The sequence below is a fragment of the Geotrypetes seraphini genome, chromosome 1 (genome assembly GCF_902459505.1).
Source record: "Geotrypetes seraphini chromosome 1, aGeoSer1.1, whole genome shotgun sequence".
In the NCBI taxonomy this organism is placed as follows: domain Eukaryota; kingdom Metazoa; phylum Chordata; class Amphibia; order Gymnophiona; family Dermophiidae; genus Geotrypetes; species Geotrypetes seraphini.
Genome location: NC_047084.1, coordinates 453823425 through 453847158, shown reverse-complemented (window position 1 = coordinate 453847158; position 23734 = coordinate 453823425). Strand labels below are relative to the sequence as shown.

General features: G+C 44.7%; 1 protein-coding gene across 3 annotated transcripts in view; it reads right to left on the bottom strand.

Annotated features, from left to right (window-relative positions):
• Positions 1 to 23734, bottom strand: part of WNK3 (WNK lysine deficient protein kinase 3) — a 464585-nt gene that overhangs the window by 329487 nt on the left and 111364 nt on the right. For all 3 annotated transcript variants that reach the window (XM_033921773.1, XM_033921790.1, XM_033921782.1), the window contains exon 3: positions 16681 to 16853. In XM_033921773.1, coding sequence (XP_033777664.1) covers positions 16681 to 16853 — 173 coding nt within the window. The remainder of the gene's footprint in view (positions 1 to 16680; positions 16854 to 23734) is intronic.

The following is a 23734-nucleotide window of genomic DNA, read 5'->3' as shown; positions in this document are numbered from 1 at the left end:
CGAACAATTCCTTTCCCACGCAGGGGAGGTTAGCCAACCGGTCCTGTAAGTTGGGGTCCATGTCGACCAGGCGCAGCCAAGCTAGTCGGCGCATGGCGATAGCGAAGGCTGCTTCTCTGGAGGAGAGTTCGAAGCCATCGTAGGCCGCGTGGAATAGATGAAGGCGCAGGTTGGAGAGGGACTCTAAGAGCAGGCCGAACGTTCCCTGCCGGGAGGCCGGTAGGTCAGTCTCAAAGGCTCTCAATAGTCCAATGAGGTGTTTGAGGTATGATGTGAAGGTGAAAGTGTAGCTTTGCACCCTAGAGGCCATCATTGCGTTTTGGTATAGTCTCCTGCCGAACTTATCCAGGGTTCGGCCTTCTCGGCCTGGGGGGACCGCTGCTGAGACCCGGGACGGGTGAGCCTTTTTCAAGGAGGATTCCACTAGCAGCGATTGGTGGGAGAGCTGTGGTTGCTCGAATCCCGGGTAAGGTACTGTGCGGTACTTGGCCTCCATTTTGGAGGGTACGGCCGTGACCATGTAGGGGGTCTCCAGGTTCCTGAAGAAGGCCTGTTGGAGTACCGGGTTAGGTGGTAAGCGAAGGGACTCTCTGGGCAGTGATGGCATATCCAGCTCCGCCAGGTACTCCTTAGAGTATCTGGAGTCGGACTGGAGGTCCAAGTCCAAAGCGTGGCCCATGTCCTGGACAAAGCGAGAGAAGGATGGGCGGGATGTTCCCGAGGCCCCGTGTGGGGTCGGTGAACGAGACCTCCGTCGGGTGGAGAAGGATAAGGAGGCTTCCCTCGAGTATCGAGGTTCATGCTCTGATCCATGCTCCGAGGCTGGGGAAGCACTGTGAGAGTGTTCCAGGGTTGTCGATCTTCGGCGTCTCGAGGAGCCCCTCGGAGACGATGCCGGGGTTAGGGGTACCGATTGATGTCGGATTGGTGACCTCGATCCGGACTCCCTCGGAGAATGCGTCCGAGGGGGAGTTCAGAGGATGCGCGGGTTGGAGAGTGATAACTCAGCCACCCTTAGTGGTCCTGTACGAGGTGTGGGAGAACGGCCTCGTAGGGTTGGTGAACCTCGGGCCTTCTTGGAGGTACGGCGGTTCGAGGTTTCTGTCGTTCTAGCCCGACGTTTTGCCCCTCGGCGGTCCGCAGAGGGGGAACGTCTCGGGCGTCTCGGCGAGGAGTCCGAGGAGGATGGGATGCGGCGAGGGTTGCGCACCTTTCCTCGAGGTTGTTCGGTATGAGGCTCAGGCTGGTCTGGCACATTCGAGGTCGAGGCCGATTGAAACTGGGCCATTGCAGCGGACAGCTCCGACGTGATCATCGCTCGGAGTAGGTCCTGGAAGACGGACACGGACAGCATCGAAGGCATGTCCACTGCCTCGGTGCGCTCCACCGGGGGCGACCTCGTATCAGGGTATTCCCGTGTGGTGGAGGCACGGCCCGAAGGCTTGGAGGGCTTAGACAGGGCTGTAAGCATGGGGCTTCCGCCATGCGTCGCCGTTGTCCCCGAGGCTGGCTTCTTCGCTGTTACAGAACCTGAAGAGGGAAGAGGGGGCTTACCCGGAGCCGAGGCTTTCTGTTGTCCCGAGGGCTTCGGGGTCGGGTCTCGAGGCGATGCCGAGGTTTCCGGGGCCGAGGTCAAGGCCGGGGCCGAGGCCAGGGCCGACCTCGAGGCCGAGGTGGAGGGTTGGTCCGGGGTGAAGAGATCCGCCATGCGGGCTTTTCTTCGGCGGAGGGCCCGGTTTTGGAAAATAGCGCACTGGGGGCAGGAGTCGGTTGGATGAGCCGCCCCCAGACAAAGGATGCACCGGCGGTGCGGATCTGTGAGAGAAAGAAGCCGATCGCACCGGGTGCACTTTTTAAAGCCGGTCAAAGGCCGGGACATTAAATCGAAAGTAGCCGCGGCTCGATTAGCCACGCGGCCACGGGGACCCGGAAGCCTCCGGGTCGTTGAAAACGAAGCAGGAATCAAGTAAAAAGGTAAGGAATTCGCGCACAGCGACTTAATCGTGAAAAAACAAGAAAAAATCGCGGTGCTAGAAGGCAGTTGGGGCAGAGCCTGAAAAACACGTCTTCTAGGCTCGCGGAAAATTTTGAACTGGAGACCACGAGGGGATGCACCCCCTAGTGGAGCAGGAAGGCACGCATGCGTGGAGCAGCAGAGCAAACTTAAATCTTCAATCAAGTTTGCTTGAAAATGCTTCCGCATCGGGGCTCCGTAGATGACGTCACCCACATGTGAGAATATCATGCCTGCTTGTCCTGGGATAAAATAAAAAATTTTTGAAAACTTTTCTTTCCTACTGAGGTAGATAAATTATGGCAATGTACAGGGTTTGGAAAGTACCTTTCTGGGGTTCACTTGCTTGGGAAGAAATCAGATCCATAAGAAGAAATCATTTTTTTTGAAATGTGAAAGTTGAAGGACATGGCAAATGCATTTTTGAATTCAGTAAATTTGGGCAGAATTTTATATACACACCTACCTGATAATCTGTAATTATAACAGGGCTGCCGAAAATCTTTTTACTAGTTGTCTACCCATGTTGTACTTGCTCTGGAACTTTCAGCAGTGCATGTATTCTCCCAGCACTTATTTTCAGTTTTCTCTCTCTTGTCTACATTCTCTGTTGCCATCTCTTGTCCTGCCTACTACTTTATGCAGTGACCAGAAGCTGTTTGTTACACATGCAAAAATGATAAGCACATTGCTGAAGTAGGCAAAACTGAAATTCAGCAGGTAGGGATTTTATTTCCTGGTACCTTCTTTTTTTAAAAAAATGTTTTTAATTGTCCCTGGGCTGTGCAAATTATGGCAGTTTTACTTCTATCCCCTAAACTTATACCGTTGGTATGAAAGATAAAGATTTTGTTTCTGTGGGTTGGTTTTGGGTTTTTTTCTCATGAGAATGTATTGATCAGCTCAAATTTGCTTGTGGTAGAATGATCTGCACATTCTTAAGATCATTCTTAAGATCTTGCTATGTGACTGCAGTAGAAGGCTCGTTCAAAATCTGTTTTTGAGTGTGGTAAAATTGACTTAAGTGCTTAAAAATCCAGAGGAAGTAATTGTAGAATCCACCGTTCTAGGATTTAAGGGTAAACTAGATGTACATCTCCTTAAGAGTGGCATAGAGTAATACGGGTAAGGGTAAATTAGATGCACATCTCCCTTGAGAAGCATACGGTGATATGGGGACTAAAACTAGGCCAGGGTACACCTGGTGGGGCCTCCATGTGTGCAGATCACTGGACTTGATGGACCCAGGGTCTGATCCGGAGATGGCAATTCTTATGTTCTTAACTAATGTCTTCAGAATGAGTGGAAACACATAGTGGAGCTTTTCTGTCCAATCCAGAAGAAAAGCATCTGCTTTGAGGCGATGAGGGGAGTATTGTCTGAATGAAGCAGAAGTAGGTTTCCCCGAGGGGCTGATCCTGCTAGCAGCGAGTCTATGTCTTCTCCCAGGCAGTGCTCCCACCAAGCGGGAACCTCTGTGCACCGAGCCAAAATACCCAAAAATAATAATACCACAGAGCATATCAAAAACACTTGTGAGCAACTTGCTTGAAGAAAACAAACTGGGGGGACAAGAGCAACTTTCTGGGAAAGAGGAGGAGTTAGATAACATGACTAACAGTTTCCTGCAAGTAACTTGCTATTTCAGATATAAGATCCTAGCGTTCAGGATAACTAGACACTTTGCATTAGAACATCTATTATTTTATAGAATGGAAGATTAGTCACAAATGGAATCAGTATGAAAAATGTTCAAATCCATGACTGTGAACCAGGACTTGCAGAAATCCACACATTTTCTTTATCTGATCCTCCTACTTAGCTGAGCGAGACAGAACACCCTACAGTTGAGTCCAAAACCTAACAAACCTTACTGGAACACAGCATACATACAAAGGGGGCACAGGGAACTACCCCACAAAGACAATAAGATTCTATTCTGCTCAGCAAGATATAAAAAAATAAGAAAACAAATAAATGGTCAATATAAAAAACAAGCAAGAATATGGGAACAACATGGAACCAACCTGCTGTGTGCAACGAGCACTAACTGGAAACATGCCTTCAGTAAATATATGTACTCACATATGTAAAACGATTTCCAACATGGCCTGTTGCTGGTTGGAAGAAACTCAGGCCTGAAAGGAGAAACCACCAAGGCAGAAAAGGCATGCGATTCAGAGAAACTGAGTAAATAGAGGGCGGGCTGTACATATTCCGTTGGGGACTAGCAGAAAGAAGATTACCAGAGTTAAGAACCTAATCTTCCATTCTGTTACATCTCCTACAGAATCAGTACAAAAGGTGACGTACCAAATCAATGGCAACATCTAGGGCAGAATAAATACATCAATCTAGCATGTTCCATAAAAGGTTAGATAATCCATGGCAAAGAGAAAAGGTCTCAGACTATATGTCCGTTTTCACATACCAGTCCAATGGCCATTCAGCCAGTACAGACAACAGTTTCAATCAGTGACCTTCCTCTACCACCCCCAATTAATGTGCAAAAATCATGCTGTGCAAAATTACGCTTATAATATATAATATAAAAATGAAAAATCCACTTATCTTAGTGGTATCAGGCAACTTGTTCTAGAAACTCATTCTGATTCTGACGAGCTCGTTTCAAAATATCTTCTTCAGAGAATAAGAACAAACATCAAGTACCTAAAAATAATTCAAAAAATGCACAATCATGATATACATTCACTCAACCTTGAAACTGTTTGTCTGTACTGGCTGAACGGCCATTGGGCTGGTATGTGAAAACGGACATATGGTCTGAGGCCTTTCCTCTTTGCCATGGATTATCTAACCTTTTATGGAACATGCTAGATAATTGATGTATTTATTCAGTCTTACATTTTGAATAGTATTTTTGTTTTAATATCTAGGGCAGGACAGAAGAGCCTGAGCTCAACACCAAGCCACCACCATCCACTTAGTAAAATCTTATAAAGGTATGAAGAGAAGACCAAGTAGTGTCATACTATATTAACTATGCTTTGTAAAACTATGTTTGCCATGCTATTTTGCCAAACCATACTCACCATGCTATTTCTCACCATATCATGCTTTGTTAGTTATGTTTTGACATCTTTGTCAATGTTTACCATGATATCTGTTACCATACTATGTCTAAGAATGCAGCACCGTGGTTGGAACTGCAGCCTAGGTACCCTGAGGTTGTGCGTGCAGACCCACGCTGCTCCTTGTGACCCTGGGCAAGTAACCTGCCCCCCCCCCACATTGCCCCAGGAGAGTGGTATAGAAAACTAAATTAATAAATAAATAGCCACCCTACAAATTTCAACCAGATGATCTCACAAGATTCCGCCCACGCTGCTTCTATACCCATTTGTTGAGTGAGTTTTGAGAGAAACTGGCAGCTACCGTACTTGCCACAGGCAATGTGTAAGTCAATGAAATTTATTTATTTATTCAATTTTTCTATACCGCTCTCTCAAGGGAGCTCAGAATGGTTTACATGAATTTATTCAGGTACTCAAAGCATTTTTCCGTCTGTCCCGGTGGACTCACAATCTATCTAATGTACCGGGGGCAATGGGGGATTACGTGATTTGGCCAGGGTCACAAGGAGCAGCGTGGGTTTGAACCCACAACCTCAAGGTGCTGAGGCTGTAGCTTTAACCACTGTGCCATGCAAATCCAATGGGCAATATTACATTACATTAGGGATTTCTATTCCACCATTACCTTGCGGTTCAAGGCGTATTACAAGTGGTTTATCAGGACATTAGAAGTATTTAGGGAGTAGTTTGTACATTTCTTTGAGTTGCTAAGGATTACATTTGAATTGTCATGATATTAGAAGTACATATGGAGTAGTTGTAGGTGGTGCATGGGTCATTTCTGATTGAGTTAGTTCGGTTTTATATGTTTTTTGAATAGAAGGGTTTTTATTTCTTTTTTGAAGGTTTTGTAGTCTGTGGTCGAGGTCAATAGGTTGTAGAGTTGGAGGTCGAGTGTTGCAGCTCGAGTGGCTAGGAGGTTGTCGTACAGTTTTTTTCTATTGACGTTTTTGGTTGGAGGATGTGTGAATGGTGTGTGGGTTCTCCTATGTCTGGTTGAACTAGTCGATTGTTCCAATAGGCTGGGCTGTCTCCATTTATTGCTTTAAACTAGTGTTTAAGCCCGTTACATTAACGGGTGCTAGAAAGCAGCCCGCTTTCCCTCTCCCCCTCCAGTTCCTCCCTAATTGTCTCTCTATGGCCCCCCCCTTCTGTCTTCCCCCCTTAAGCAAAACAATCTGCCTCCCAGCACACCCCTCCCCCCCGAAAGCAGCCCCCTTTCCCCTCCTGTGAGAATGTTTACCTGCAAGGGCTACCTGCAGCTCCCTCCAGCCGTTCCTCTGAGCTGAAACTCCTTCAGTCGCCTCCCGCCTACACTTTTTTGAAGATGCGCGCCATCCCTGCGGTCTGGCCAGCTCCCCTAGTCCCTTGCCGCCGCCGCCACCCCCTTCCCTTCCCGCGGTCGACAAACCTCTTGGCTCCATCAGCGGCCGCTGCACTGTAAACAAGCTGCTTCGCGGCCTCTACTGCCCTGATTTGCTCTGCCGCGTCTCTGATGATGTCATCAGTGTTTACAGTGCTGCGGCCGCTGCTGGAGCCAAGAGGTTTGTCGACCGCGGGAAGGGAAGAGGGTGGCGGCGGCAAGGGACTAAGGGAGCCGGCCAAACCGCGAGAAGGGAAAATCGGGTGGGAGACTCAACGGGGATTGGGGGGGGAGGGGCGAAGACGACGACAAAGACGAACTGAAAAGAACCCTAGGCGCGCATGCGCACTCCTGCAATGCCACAGACCTACATCTCACAGATCAGGGAAAACAGAAGCACGCAGTAGAGTGCGCATGTGCGGCTAGCGTTTTATTATATAGGATAGTAGGCAGTAAAATTTGAAGTGTACTCTAGCTTGTATTGGAAGCCAATGTGAGTTGCGGTATGCCTCTGTGATGTGGTCAAATTTCTTCAGTGAATAGACCAGTCTTAGGGCTGTGTTTTGTATTGTTTGTAGTTGTTTTATCATGGTTGCTGTGCAGGGGAGATACAATATATTGTAGTAGTTTATGAGACCTAGGATTAGGGATTGCATCAAGAGTTGGAATTATTTTCTGACTTGCCTCAGGTTTCTCATGACTGCAAATGATTTTTTTTTTTAATTGTTTTGTTGATTTGTGGCTGCATTGTACAGCCTCTGTCTATTAGCACTCCCAGGAGTTTTAAAGTGGGTTGGATGTGGTATGTTGTAGAGTTTATGACAAGGTTTGTTACGGTTGGGGTTTTGTTATTTTCGAGTAGAATGAAGTTTGTTTTGTCCTGATTCAGTTTCAGTTTATGGTCTTTCATCTATTCTGCCACTATTTCAAGTGTTCTGTGTATTGTGTCTGCCATGGATGGTGCTAGTTGATCAAAAGGAAGGAGAATGGTGATGTCACCTGCATAACTGTAGGAAGTTAGACCTTGTTTGTCTAGGTAGGAGCCGAGGGAGGCAATGTATAGGTTGAAGAGTGTGGGAGAAAGAGGTGATCCTTGAGGTACTCCGCAGGGGTTAGACCATGGCTCGGATTTTTCTTTGTTTTAACTCTGTATGTTCTGGATTGTAGGAATCCTTTAAACCATGATAGTACCTTACCACTGATTCCTATTGAGTCCAGTATCTGTAGAAGGATGTTATGGTCTACTAGGTCAAAGGCTGCAGAGAGATCTAGTGGATAATTAACATTTTTTTGCCTGTGCTGAGGTGTTGTCTGGCGGTGTCCATGAATGAGCCTAGTAGGGTCTCAGTGCTGTGGTTGATTCTGAAGCCTGATTGTGTTGGGTGGATTAGGTTGTGGTTTTCTAGGTATGAGTTTACGACTTTGGCTACAAGGCCTTCCATTAGCTTGACATAAAGTGGTATTGAGGCTATGGGTCTGTAGTTGGATGGTTGGTCTATTTCTCCTTTGGGGTCTTTCAGGATTGGAGTGATGATGATTTCGCTGAGGTCTTGTGGGAAAAGGCTGTCAGTGAGTAGGTTTGTATCCATTGCAAGTGTAGGGTGCGAAATAGTGTACTGGAGGCTTTCAATAGGTATGGGGGGCAGTGGTTAAGGTCGCAAGTTGCGTGGCTGTATTTGTTGTAGAGTTTGTTGAAGTCTGACCATTGTATTGGTGAGAAGAGGGACCATGTTCTGTCTGCTGCAACTGCTTCTTCTTCTGTGGAGGGTTTTATGATTTCTTCTAGGTGCGTAGACGCCGGCCTACCTCGTCTGGAATGGCTAGTCAGGACAAACAGATGGTCAGATAGACAGTTAAATCATTGGTCCTATGTAGTGGTATAAGGATCTTCGCATGTCCAGTCTTCTCAGAATCAGATCTTTCCACTCAGACCCTGTGGGATGAAAAACAGGCAGAAGAACCTCCTGGTTGACATGGAAATCCAAAACCACATTCGGTAAAAAGGAAGAACTGTGCAGAGATAAACCCCCATTTCTGTGATCTGCAGAAAGGGCTCTCTTCACGTTTCAAAAGCAACTCTGAAATACGTCTTTTTGAAACAATCACAACAAAAGCTGCCTTTATCATAAGGTCCAGAGAAGAATCTTTGAGCAGCTCAAAAAGAGCTTCCGCAACCCCTTCAGCACAACACTAAGATTCCACATAGGCAACAGCTGTCGCAGGAGTGGCCGCAAGCAAAGCACCCCTGAGAAATAAACCTTAAGCGAACTGGAAAGCACAGTTACTTACTGTAACAAGTGTTATCCAAGGACAGCAGGCAGCTATTCTCACATATGGGTGACGTCATCCAACGGAGCCCCAATGCGGACGCCTCACAAACAGATTTGCTTAAAGAAACTAGAAGTTTTGAGTCGCCCGCACCGCACATGCGCGAGTGCCTTCCCGCCCAATGCACAGGGCGCGTCTCCTTAGTTCAGATAGCTAGCAGAGAAGCCAACCAGGGGAGGTGGGTGGGTTGTGAGAATAGCTGCCTGCTGTCCCTGGATAACACCTGTTACGGTAAGTAACTGTGCTTTATCCCAGGACAAGCAGGCAGGTATTCTCATATATGGGTAACCTCCAAGCTAACCAGAATGGGATGGTAGGAGTGTTGGCAACTTAGGAGAATAAATTTTGTAATACTGTTTGGCCAAACTGTCCATCCCGTCTGGAGTAAGTATCCAGACAATAGTGAGAAGTGAAGGTATGAACCGAGGACCATGTAGCAGCCTTGCAAATCTCCTCAATCGGTGTCGATCTGAGGAAAGCTACAGAAGCTGCCATTGCTCTGACTTTATGGGCTTTGACTTTACTGTGAAGAGGTAATCCAGCCTGGGTATAGCAGAAAGAAATTCAAGTAGCCATCCAATTAGAGATGGTGCGTTTAGAAATTGGATGTCCCAACTTATTTGGATCGAAAGAGACAAAAAGTTGAGGAGCAGTTCTGTGTGGTTTGGTGCGTTCCAAGTAGAAGGCCAAAGCATGTTTAAAGTCCAGAGTATGAAGAGCTGATTCTCCAGGGTGAGAATGAGTCTTTGGAAAAAACACTGGAAGGACGATAGATTGGTTGAGATGAAATTCTGAGACCACTTTAGGTAGGAATTTTGGATGAGTACGAAGAACCACCTTGTCATGATGGAACACAGTGAATGGTGGATCAGTAACCAAAGCTTGCAGCTCACTGACTCGTCGAGCATTAGTGAGAGCAATGAGAAACACCACTTTCCAAGTGAGATACTTAAAATGAGCCTTATCAATTGGTTCAAATGGAGGCTTCATGAGGTGAGAAAGGACAACATTGAGGTCCCAAACCACAGGAGGCGATTTGAGAGGAGGTTTAACATTGAAAAGTCCTTTCATGAATCTGGAAACCACCGGATGAGCAGAGAGGGGTTTCCCGTCAATAGGCTGATGAAAAGCTGCAATTGAACTGAGATGGACTCGAATGGATGTAGACTTGAGTCCAGAGTTGGATAGGTGCAAAAGATAATAAGGAGGAATGTTGAGGCTCCTTATGATGAGAGAAACACCATGTAGAAAATCTAGTCCATTTTTGGTGATAGCATTGGCTAGTTGTAAGCTTTCTAGATGCTTCCAAAACCTCTCTGACAGATTGAGAAAACTGAAGAGGAGTTATGTTGAAAGGTACCAGGCTGTCAGGTGTAGAGACTGCAGGTTGGGATGAAGCAGAGATCCTTGACTCTGTGTAAGCAGAGAAGGAAAAAGCTGGTATAAGGTATGGCTCCCTGCTGCTGAGTTGAAGTAGAAGAGAATACCACGGTTGTCTCGGCCACCGAGGAGCAATTAGAATCATGGTGGCATGATCGTTCTTCAATTTGACTAGAGTCTTGAGAATGAGGGGGAATGGAGGAAATACGTAGAGGAATAGATTTGTCCATTGTGCATCTGCCTCGAGGCGGTGAGGAGAGAATATCCTGGAGCAGAACTGAGGCTGTTTGAAGTTGTGGGGAGCTGCAAAGAGGTCTATCTGAGGTGTTCCCCACTGTGAGAAAATGTGATGAAGAGACAAGGAATGGAGAGTCCATTCGTGAGGTTGCAGAAAATGAGTCAAGTTGTCCGCCAAGGAATTCTGAGCCCCTTGAATGTAGACAGCTTTGAGGAAAGTGTTGTGACGGATAGCCCAGTCCCAAACTTCCAGAGCTTCTTGACAAAGGTAGGCAGACCCGTCCCTCCCTGTTTGTTGACATAATACATGGAGACTTGGTTGTCCATTCAGACGAGAACTACTGTGTCGTAAAGGAGATGTAGAAAAGCATGGACAGCTTTGAGGATTGCTCTGAGTTCCAACTGATTGATATGACACTGACGATCCGTACTGGTCCAGTGGCCTTGAGTACGGAGACCATCAAGATGAGCGCCCCAAGCGTAGGTCGACGAGTCTGTCGTGAGGACGTACTGATGAGGGGGCATGTGAAAAAGCAAGCCTCTGGAAAGATTGGAAGAGAGCATCCACCAACGGAGAGACTTCTTCAAAGAAGGAGTGACTGTGATGTGTCGAGAAAGAGGGTCGTAAACCTGCGTCCATTGAGATGCCAGGGTCCACTGAGGAATTCTGAGGTGAAGTCTGGCAAAAGGAGTCACGTGTACTGTGGAGGCCATGTGACCTAGAAGTACCATCATGTGTCTTGTTGAGATGGAAGAGCGGGAAGACACTGTATGATAGAGTTGAAGAAGAGCTTCCAGACGTTGTTGTGGAAGGAATGCTCTGAGTTGGACTGTGTCCAGAACAGCTCCAATGAATTGTACATTCTGAGAGGGTTGAAGTTGAGATTTGGGAAAGTTGATTTCGAATCCCAAACTTTGTAGAAACCAGGTAGTCTGTTGGGTCGCTACAATAACTCCTTGAGAGGTGGAATCTTTGATGAGCCAGTCGTCGAGGTAGGGAAATACCTGAAGACCATGATTCCGTAGAGCTGCCGCTACCACAACCAGGCACTTGGTGAACACTCTGGGAGACAAGGTCAGGCCGAAGGGTAGTACTCTATATTGAAAATGCAGATTCCCCACCCGAAATCTGAGGTATTGATGGGAGGTCGGATGAATGGGGATACGAGTATAGGCCTCCTTGAGATCCAAAGAACATAACCAATCGTTCTGGTCGAGAAGGGGATAGATGCCAGGGACAACATTCAAAACTTTTCTTTGACCAAAAATTTGTTGAGAGCCCTGAGATCCAAAATGGGTCGCAGATCGCCCGTCTTCTTCGGAACAAGGAAGTAACGGGAATAAAACCCCCTGCTCTGCTGTTCCAAGGGAACTGGTTTGATGGCATGGAGATGAAGCAGAGCTTGAGCTTCCTGAAGAAGAAGGGGGGTCTGGGATGAACTGGAAGGATACTCTCTTGGAGAAAGCTCTGGTGGAACCTGATTGAAATGAAGAGAGTATCCTTCTCTGATGATGGAAAGGACACAGAGGTCGGATGTTATGACCATCCATCTGTCGTAAAAAAGATGGAGACAACCTCCTATAGGTGGAAAAGCAGTCAGAGACAGAACGATGGATGCTATGCTCTGGTGTAAACAGTCAAAAAGGCTGAGAAGCCTTAGGTAGAGCAGAAGGTTGAGGCTTCTGTTGCTTCTGAGGTGGCTGTTTCTTCAAAGGAGGGCGAGTGTAAGGCGCCGGCTTTGGAGGAAAACGCCTCTGGTAGATAACAGGAGGACGTGTAGGCCTAGAAGGAGCTGGCTTAGGCTTTGGTCTGACTATGGAGGCAAAAGATTTAGCATGGTCAGACAACTTTTTGGTGGCTGCCTCGATGGACTCATCAAAAAGGTCATTGCCTTCACAAGGGATGTTCACCAGGCGGTCCTGGAGATTAGAGTCCATGTCTATGGTGCGAAGCCAGGCTAGACGACGCATGGCCACAGAGCAAGCCGCTGCTCGGGCAGAGAACTCAAAGGCATCATAAGATAATTGCAGAAGATGGAGACGTTACTGAGAGAAAGAAGCAATGACTTCTTGAAATTCAAAATGCATGCTATCATCCAAGTAACTCAAAAATTTTGGCAGAGGAGACAAAAGAAATTCAAAATAAGTGATAAAATAAAAATTATAATTGAGGAACCTCGAGGACATCATAGCATTTTGGTAAATGCGACGTCCAAATTTATCCATGGTCTTTCCCTCCCGGCCAAGAGGAACTGTGGCATACACTCTGGAAGAATGGGATCTCTTTAAAGAGGATTCCACGAGCAAGGATTGATGTGACAATTGGGAATTGTCAAAACCTTTATGATGCACCGTTTTATATCTGGCATCAAACTTTCCTAGAACTGCTGGAATGGAAAAAGGAATCTCCATGCATCGAGTAAAAGTCTGATCGAGAAACTTGTGTAGTGGCAGCTTGAGAGACTCAGCCGGAGGTTGAGGAAGGTGCATGACCTCGAGGTATTCTTTAGAGTACTTGGAGCCAGTGTCCAGTGGAACACTCAAGTCCATAGCCATCTGTCTCAAAAAAGAGGAAAAAGATAACTGGTCTGCAGTTGCACGGCCTCGAGAAGGACTCAAGGACGTTGAGGCAGCTGGAGTCGAAGAAGTAGAAGCCTCAGAAGGAAACCATGGTACGAAGGAACCTGGAGACTTGGATGAAGCACTGGACATCGGGATATCCTCGAAAGCCAGCTTCGGAGACTTGGAATAAAGAGTTGGAGGTCTTGTCAAGGCCGGAGAGGACCGAGGCTTTGAAGTATGATGTCTCGACGAATGCCTCGAAGTAGGCCTCGAGTGATGTCGAGAACTGTATCTCGAGCTGGATCTCGAAAATCGAGCAGAGGTTGCCTCTGAAGCAGTAGATCGAAGATCTATAGGTGTGGAGGAGCCCTGAAGGAACTTCGAAGACTGGACCCCTTGGTAGAATGGGAGGTAGCCTGTCGATGCACTCGCACAGACTCTACTCTATGCGTTTCGTGCTTGGAAGCCCGACCAGACACTCACAGATTCTCCGCTCTCTGCATCGAGTGTGGAGGATCAGACCGGGGCACAGGCGGCTCGACCTCACGGGAGACTTCTGCATGCCCAGGCTGAAGTAGAGTGAGCAGTGTGGGTCCCATGGTAGTAAGGACCTTAATAATCTGCTCCTCCAAAGAGGTCTGGGACGTAGCCGGCAAGGAGGGTACCGCGTCTGAAACCGGCCCATCTGCCTTGGCTGAAGGGTCCCGCACAGTGGTGTGAGAGTGTTTCGACTTGGAAGACTTCGACACCTTAATCACCACTGGTGGAACCGAGTGCTGAGCTATCTGACCTGAGGAGACAGGAGAAGAAATGGCAGCCGAAGACATCGAAGCAAGAGCCGCTCCAAAAGACAAAGGTCTGATGAGGCTCGAGGTGGAAGCAGCAGAAGGGGAGGCTTCGACAGGGGTTGATGCCGAAGACACCTTCGATGCAGAAAGATTAGTAAACTCCATATCAAAGAGGCTATCCACCAGGAAGCAACGACGCTTAAAAGCACAAGGCTTAAGTGTTTGGCAAGGCAGGCATGAGGTAGGATGATGTTTCGGCCCAAGGCACTTGAGACAGCGTCCATGAAGGTCTGTAAGAGATATCGTGCGCTTGCACTTGCTACACCGTTTGAAACCGGTAACAGGCCGGGACATAGACAAATAATACAGCCGAAGCATAGTCGAAGCCCGCGGGCCGCGGCCAAGTGGCCGGTACCGGACGAATGGCTGGAAGTAAAATTATTATTATTATTTTTTTTTTAATAAAGAAAAAGACGAACTCAGCAATTCATGAGAAAAACAAAACACAAACCGCGGTGCGAGAAGGCACAAACGACAAAGTTACCGGAGAGAGCCAAAAAGACGGACTTCTCGGCTTCGCGGAAAACTAAGAACTGAGGAGACGCGCCCTGTGTACTGGGCGGGAAGGCACTCGCGCATGCGCGGTGCGGGCGACTCGAAACTTCTAGTTTCTTCAAGCAAGTCTGCTTGTGAGGCGTCCACATTGGGGCTCCGTCGGATAACGTCACCCATATGTGAGAATACCTGCCTGCTTGTCCTGGGATAATCACTGTGCGCCCTAAAACATGAAAAGCCAGCCACCAGGACCTTGAGGGTAGCCACCACCAGGTCCTTTTCAAGATCCCATTCTGAAAGCCAAAGCTACCAGAATGGTAGCATGCAACAGCTCCATCCAGTCCTCTACATACCACTGCTAGAAAGCCTTCCAAGCCTCGGCATAAGCTAAAAGTAGAGGGCTTCTTGGACCTCAAAAAAGTAGCAATGACTATATCAGAGTAGCCCTCTGAATTAAGACCAAATCAAGTTTCAAGTTTTATTAAAGTGTGATTTGATCACTTATCTAGTGTTACTAAGCGAGATACAATAATTTTTTTTTTAACCCATAAAAAGTCATACAACATATGAATGGTTAAAATAAAAAAAAAATAAAAAAAAAAACAACACAAAAACAAAACCATGAACAATTCAAACACATATACTAACTAGTACATAAGGATAGAGAGGGTAGAACTACAATCTGTTTATAGAAAAGAGAGAGGTAATATATGGAGAACACAATAAGGAAGGGGGTGAAAAATATGAAGAAAGCAGTGAGGAATATCTCTTTGGAAGGAGTTATAGGCTATAGGCCTCTTTAAATAGAAAGCTTTTCCAAGTTGCTTTTGAAACATGCTAAATTTTTCTCCTCTCAAGTATGTTGGCATAGCGCTCCAGAGCCAAGGCACGTTCAAGGAGAAAATATCTTGCCGTCATGTCCCTATCATTTTTAGTGATGGGACTGTTAACAGTTTTTGTTCCATAGATCAAACTGTATGCAAGATAGTATATGGAATGAGCCTTGCCATAAGACCAAAGTGTTGGGGGTTCTCCACAGGAACCAGTCCTGGCTGAGCAAGTTGTGATGAAGAAGGAGCTTGAGTTTCTTGTCCCACTGAAGATGGACCAGATTCACATACCACAGATGACAAGGCCAGTCTGGAGCCATGAGAATCATCAATCCCAGATGAGTCGCTACCCTGTGGATGACTCGACCCACCAATGGCCAAGAGAGGAAGACGTAAAGTAGGTCCCGAGTTAGCCAGGGCTGAACCAATGCATCTAGCACCAAGCTTCCTGGCTCTGTCCTTCAACTGAAGAAGCACTTGACTTTCAAATTCCTTACTGAAGCCATCAAGTCCATCTGTGGCCTGCCCCAGAGATATACAATGAGACAGAATACTCTCTGTGAGGGAGACCACTCTCCAAGGTCCAGGACTTGGTGACTGAGGAAGTCCATTTGCACATTGTCCATTCCAGCCATGTGTGCTGCAGAGAGAACCTAAGGGGCAGCTCTGCCCACTGAAACAGCATCCGAGCCTCCTGACTCAAGTGAGCACTTCTGATGCCTCCCTGTCGATTTACCTCTACATGGATGGGAAAAGGGGGCAATGTCTGGAAAGCAGGATAAACTAATGCTCGAAGTATGGGAAACAAGATTCTGAATCTAGAAGCTGTGATGGAAGAAGAGGAGTTGGATATAGTGGCGATCACAGAACCATGACTGGGATGTAGTTATACCAGGCTATAATCTGTTCAGTAAAGACAGGGTAGGAAGAAAAGTAGGGAGAGTAGCGTTATACGTTAAAGATCATATTAAAGCCACACAATTGCAGGATCTGCAGGTCAAGAAAGAGGCACTGTGGATCAATTTGGAAAGAAGAATATTGGTGAATATACAGTGGTACCTTGTTTTACGAGCATAATTTGTTCCAGAAGCATGCTCATAAACCAAAATACTCGTATATCAAAGCCATTTGAAAACTTTCAAAAAACACTCTTAAAACTCGAGTCTGAACAGGATTTCATAACCGACGGACCAAGATGCAGTAGTCTATTCAGGAAGCAAACTACAGCAGACGAATTGGTGGAGGGGGTCCCACGCCACATGTCAGACTGTTATATATTGATATCTTTGCGGTTGGTGGGGTTGAGGAGGGAGTGGGAGGAGGAGTGGTGGGGGTTTGATCTGTGCAATGTGAGAGTTTCTAGATTGCACTGTTATGTGATTTTACTTGCACTTTTTCTTGAAAACTTTAATAAATATATTTCAACATAAAAAAACAAAGGAAAGATACTAGAAAAGGTTCGTTATACACAATACATTCTGTTTTAACTGTACAAGAGTTTGTTAAACACCATATTATGATTGCTTACGTTTTCAAAGTGCCCGATGTCATTAGTTCTGTCACTAACACGATGCATTTCTTCCCTTTTAATGTGGATTCCCAGGAGTCATAGAAACGTACAATGTTGGGATGCTGCAATCCCTTCAGCATCTCTGCTTCCTCTTTAAATCTCTGCTGCTCAGCTTTGGTTAATTTCCGGTCCTATAAAGGGTAAGCAAGAGAGGGAATACAGTAAAAAAGCAACATTTTCCCAAAATGTCCCTACTCAGCTAAGAATTCAGCTGCAATAAAAAAAAGTTCTTTCCCAGGGAAAAGGGTATTTCACTCACAGAAATAGCCTAAAAATAATTGTTACACAAAACCAGATATATTATTTTCACTGAATAATGACTGAGAAAGAAGTGCAAATCCTCTGTGGCTAAATTTTTATTGGATAACGAGCAGAATTCATGCAACTTTGAGTATGGAACAAATCCTATATAATAAAAAATTGGATCTCCAATTTTGATAGACAGGAGGTGTTCCAGATTATCACTTCTCTGGCTATAAGAATCACATGTGACTCAAGGCCCTCAGGACATTCAGATCCACAGCGCAAAACCAACACACAATTTCCTGTTAACCTCATCTTCAGTACCTGTACTAATCCAAGATAAACATCTATTGCTAACTTGCTAGACAACTTCATGAAATCATGGCTTGCAGAGCCATGCAATTTAACTTGCCTCCACCACCATTGCAGAAGGACCCATATGCAGAACAGTAGGATATTGATTGGGCAATAATCTGCAAAATTAAAGAGCTGGAAGCCCTCAGATTCTCCAATTAGAAGTCGTGAATCTCTGAGACCTTGATGCTCAAAGCTACTACAAGTATAAACAAGTTGTAAGTGCCCAGTGCGCAAGCACATTAATTGTGTGCTGAACATTTAGAAGGTTCAAGCACAGGTGTAGTACAGATGACAACAACTGCATTACATGCAGTTCTACTCTTTGCTGACATATCGCAAATTTATGGTAAAGAATGGAAGGGGAGTATCCTCTGTGATATTAGCAAAAAATGGAGTGCCACAGGGGTCTGCTCTATCTACTTTGTTATTTAATGTATATATTGCATCATTGAGGAAGGTATTGGAGAAGTTAAATGTATATTATTACCACATTTATGTGGATGATATACGATTCTTTCCAATGGAAATGGGAATTGAGTATGTGGTTAAAAAGTTAACTGTATGATGAAGATTGGAAATTGGATGGATAAAAATAGGTTGGTGTTGGAATTTGCAGAAAACAGAAGTTACAGTCATGTGAAAAAAATTAAGACACCCCATGAAATACAGTCAAACCTCGGTTTGCGAGTAACGCTTTTTGCTAGTGTTTTGCAAGATGAGCAAAACATTTGCTAAATTTGTGACTCGCAAACCGAGCGTTGACTCGCTAAACGAGTTCTCAGCTATGGTTGGCTCCTGGCTCCTGATCCAAGTTGGCCATCAGTGCAAGCATGCACACAAACTCTCAGCTGCCGAGCCAAGCCGGCCGCCACCCCAACACATGCAAGCACATGCAATGTCGAAGAGCACACACGTTGTCGGGGCGGCGGCTGGCTTGGCTTGGGAGCTGAGAGGTCATGCACATGCTTGCACAGGATGGCAGGCGGCTTGGATCGGGAGCCAGGAGCCGCTGGCAGATGGCAGAGGCATCACCCAAAGAGTGAGGGCAGCCGCAGGGGAACCCTGAGAGAAGGAAGCCACCCCGCTGAAGGGGCTACGGCACCCACAGGCAGATACCCACCCCTGGGCCACGATAGCAAACCTTGGTTATGGAACAAATCGTCTGGGTTTACATTATGGCCTATGGGGAACTTTTGATATATTAGTGCTTTGGCTTACGAGCATGATTCTGTACCACTGTATTCAGTTCTTTCTTAAGAAATGTTCACATATCGATGTCAATTTTTATTTTTTATCTCTGGAAAAGAAAGTGATTTAATTGCAGGTAAACAAAAATTTTCCTTGATTTATTCATGGAAAAAAGATATCCAAAAAATGTGTATTCTAACTGAGAAATAAATTAGGACACCCTAATAGCTAGTGTTATCCCTTTAGCTGAAATAACTATAGTGAAACGCTTCTTGTAGCCATCTACCAGTCTCTGACATCAGTCTGAGGAAAGTTTGGCCCACTCCTCAATGCAGAATTCTTTCAGCTGTGAGATGTTTGAGGGGTTTCTTGCATGTACAGCCCGTTTCAAATCACCCCACAGCATCTCAATGGGATTAAGATCAGGACTTTGACTCGGCCACTCCTGGACTCTCCATTTCTTAGTTTTCAGCCAGTCCTTAGTGGATTTACTGGTATGTTTTGGGTCATTGTCGTGTTGCAAGGTCCAGTTCCGCTTCAGCTTTAATTTTCTTACAGATGGTCTCACATGTTCCTCAAGCACCCTCTGATACACAGTAGAATTCATGGTGGATTCTATGATGCTGCAGCAAAGTATCCCCACCTCCATGCTTCACAGTTGGTATGAGGTTCTTTACCTGGAATGCTATATTTGGTGTACGCCAAACATGTTCTCTTTTCTGGTGTCCAAATAATTCTGAAGGTTTTTTAGTTTGGTCGGTGCTGAGGTCAGTAAAGTGGAGAGGTGGCTGTCTAGTTTCTCTGCTTGTGTGGCAAGTAGTCCGTCGTGCATTTTCTTTCACTGTATACCTTTAATTGGGGTGGGGAGGGGTGAATGAAAGGTGACTGTTTTCCTTGGTCTGGATGAATTGTTCCAAATTAGATGATTGTTCAGGTAGGCTGGTCCATTGCCATTTAGGGCTTTGTAAAGCATGCAGTAGAATTTTAAAAGTATTCGTGCTTGTACTGGAAGCCAGTATGTGTCTACCGTGTTTCCCCGAAAATAAGAATTACCTGAAAATAAGCCCTAGCAGGATTTTCGGGGTAGGTCTTAATATAAGCCCTACCCCAAAAATAAGCCCTAGTCTCGGGATTCGCCGACAGTTCCCCTTCCCTCCCTCCCATCCTTTGTGCAGCAGAACCCTTGAGCAAGCACCGCCCCCCCCACCGCAATCCTTCCCTCCCTCCCATCCGAACCCCGCCAACAATAAGCAAGCCCTAGTACATACCTCCCTAAGCAGCATCGGGTCGGCAGCACTCTAAATAGGCTGCTTCAGCCTTGTCCACGCGGCAGAGTGAATTCACGGCGGACAAGGCCAAAGAAGCTTGTTTAGACTGCTGCTGAACCAACGCTGCTTAGGGAGGTATGTAGGGCTTCCTCGCGGTCGACGTGGTTTGGATGGGAGGGAGGGAAGGATGGATGGGGGTTTGGCTGTGGTGGGGATGTGCTCGTTCAAGGGTTCTGCTGCACAAGGGATGGGAGGGAAGGGAAGCTGGGCAAGGGTCCTGCTGCACGAAGGATCAAGTTTCAAGTTTATTAAAATTCTGATAAAACGCAAATCAAGATTTCTAAGCACTTTACAATTTGTATTAAAAAGAGGAAAACAATGAACAAATAAGTACCAACTATATAATACATCACTAACGTGAAACAATAACAAAGTGGGGAGAACTACAATTTAAAAGTAAAGAAGACATGAAGGGTAAACAACAATAGGGAAGCTAGGGAATAAAGATTATTAGGTAACCTTGGCTGTATCCAAGTCTATTCAACAGTTATATGCAATGCATCTCGGAAGAGGTAGCACTTTAGATTTCCCTTAAATTTATCTAGTTTTTTTCCGCCCTGATATGAAGAGGCAGGGAATTCCATGCTGTAGGGGCCATAATTGCAAATGGTGTATAAGAAGATGTTGAGATGAAGATCTTAAGACTCTTGAAGGTTCATGTGGAATAAGTAGCTTGTGAATAAAGGCTGATTCATTAGTGTTTTGGGACTTGAAAGAAAGAATAGCTATTTTATATATAATTCGATGTGGGATTGTTAGCCAATGCGTACTTTTCAGCAGAGGAGTAACATGATCAAATTTCTTCCTGTTAGTAATAATTTTTATAGCAGTATTTTGTATCAATTGTAGACAGTGAATATCTTTATGGCATATACTCTTATATAATGCATTACAGTAGTCAAGTTTGGATATAATAAGAGAGTGAATTAGAATGTTGAGGGATTGGGGGTCCAAAATGCTGGCTAGAGATCTAATCATCCTAATTCTAATGAAACAATTCTTTACTATTGAGCTAATTTGTACACGGTAGGTCAGTTTGCTATCTATAATTACTCCCAGAATTTTAATAGCGTTCACAGAGATAATTGGATTATCATTTATAGTAATGGGAGATGTGAGCTGTAAGTTATCTTTCCATGGAAATAGCAGACATTTGGTTTTTGATAAGCTAAGTGACAGCATATTTTTGTGAAACCATTGACTTATTTTATCTAATTTAGAATTGGTGAGACTAATGTCGTTGGAGCTGGAGGCATCAATAAGGTAGATCTGGATGTCGTCTGCATAAGCGTAGGCGGTAAGACCAATAGACTGGCAGAATATCAATAGAGGAGCCAAATAGATATTAAAGATCAAAGGGGACAATATGGATCCTTGAGGGATACTGAAACTATTTTGGATAGCTGATGATGTAGAATTATTAAACGAAACAACAGAAGTGCGGTTTGTGAAAAAAGAAGTAAAACATTCAAGGACCTCTTCAAAGATTGCTGCCGCAGCTAACCTTTGAAGCAGGAGTTTGTGATCTACTGTATCAAATGCTGCTGAAAGATCTAATGAAATGAGAATAACTGATTTGTTCTGATCTAGGAAATATTGTACAGATGTAGTTAAACCTATTAGTGCATGTTCTATAGCAGTGGTTCCCAACCCTGTCCTGGAGGACCACCAGGCCAATCAGGTTTTCAGGATAGCCTTACTGAATATGCATGGAGCAAATTTGCATGCCTTTCACTTCTATTATATGCAAATCTCTCTCATGCATATTCATTAGGGCTATCCTGAAAACCCGATTGGCCTGGAGGTCCTCCAGGACAGGGTTGGGAACCACTGTTCTATAGAATGATTTTTCTGAAAACCTGTTTGATTGGGATGGAGAGCTTGAATTTTGTCAAAATAGTCTGAGATTTGATTAAAAATGATTTTTTTCCGTTACTTTTGCGAGAAAAGGAAGGGTAGATATTGGTCTATAATTGGAACAGTCTTGATTACTACCATTGTTATTTTTTTATCGTGGGGTATATAATAGAATGTTTCCAAGATGCATGTATGGTTGTTGTGATTGTGATAAGAGTTTTGTGTATCGGTTTGAGTATAAATGATCCAAAAATTGAAAAGTATTGTTTCAGAATAAATGGAGGAATTATGTCACAGCTTGATCCTTTAGGACAGGGGTAGGGAACTCAGGTCCTCAAGAGCCGTATTCCAGTCGGGTTTCCAGGATTTCCCCAATGAATATGCATGAGATCTATTTGCATGCACTGTTTTCAATGCATATTCATTGGGGAAATCCTGAAAACCCAACTGGAATACGGCTCTCAAGGACCAGAATTCCCTATCCCTGCTTTAGGATTTAGTGACTGCATGATGCGCAGAATATCATTTAAGGAAGGTAGGAAAAAGCGTGAACAAATTGAGCATAGGTGCTTTGGAATACCGTCCTCCAAACAGTAGAAGTTTTGGGATTTGTTTTTGATGTCTTTCCTGATTGTGAGAATTTTTTCTTGAAAGAAATTTGCTAAGTTTAGAGCTGTGGGGCTAGAGGCGTTTCTGTAGGTTTGTTTCTGTTTAAATTGTGTTAGCTTTTTAAGGATAGAAAATAGGGATGCAGAATTTTTCACTTTAGAGATACATTTCTTGTAGTATTTCCTTTTTTCCGTGTTTATAGATTGTTTATAGTATTTTGAATGTTCCTTAAATTTGTTAAGGTTAGACTATGTGGTATTAGTACCATGTGGGAGGGGAGGAAAGATGCTGCACATGTGGGGGAGAAAAAGGAAATAGGAAGAATTGGGGTGAAGGAAAGGAAGGGATAGCTGATCATGTACATACCCCAAAAATAAGACCTAGTGCATTTTTTGGGGCCTAAAATCAATATAAGACACTGTCTTATTTTCGGGGAAACACGGTAAATAGGCAGCAGTGATGCGGTCATACTTCTTCAGTGAGTAGATCAGTCTGAGAGCTGTGTTTTGCACTGTTTGTAGTTGTTTTATCATGGTGGCAGGGCAGCGTAGGTATAGGATGTTACAGTAGTCTAGCAGTCCTAATATTAGGACCTGGACCAGGAGTCTGAATTGTGTTTTATCAAAGTATTTTCAGATGTTTTAGGTTACGCATGACTGCAAAGGATTTCTGGACTGCTTTGTTGATTTGTAGTTAAATGGTACAGCCTCTGTCTAGCATCACCCCTAGTAGTTTTAGTTAGGGTTGTAAGGGTTATGAGATGGAGTTTATTTCTAAGTTTGTAATGGTTGGGGCTTTGGTGTTTTTGAGGAGTAGGATTTTTGTTTTGTCTGGGTTTAGCTTTAATGGGTTTAGCTTTAGTTTAGCTTTAGCTTTCATTCATTATGTTACTGTTTCTAATGTTTTGGTAGTGAATCTACTATGTTAGGGATTGGTTGATCGAAGGGAAGGAGGATGGTGATGTCATCTGCATAGCTGTATGATTTTATGTTTAGTTGATCCAAGCAGATTTCGAGTGAGGCTATGTAGAAACTGAAGAGCGTTGGGGATAGTGGGGAATCATTGAGGTATGCCATTATCAAAAAATTTTCTTATCGTCCAAAGTTTCCACAAGGTTATGTACCATTTTTTTACTAGAAAATTTGTGTGATCTTCCAGAGTTAAATGGCGGTCCAGTATAACGCCCAAAATTTTTATCAAAGCAGATATTAAAAAAGTTTGACCATTCAAATGTAATTCTTTTTCTTTTATATTATCTGAAGGACTAGCCAGAAAAAATTTTGATTTTTCCGGATTCAATTTAAGTTTTGCCCTCTTTGTCCATTGTTCAATATGAGTTAATAATGAGGAAATTTGGTTTGTTACCTCCCCTGTAAAGGCCATAAATGGGATTACTATAGTAATATCATCAGCATAGATGAAGAATTTGA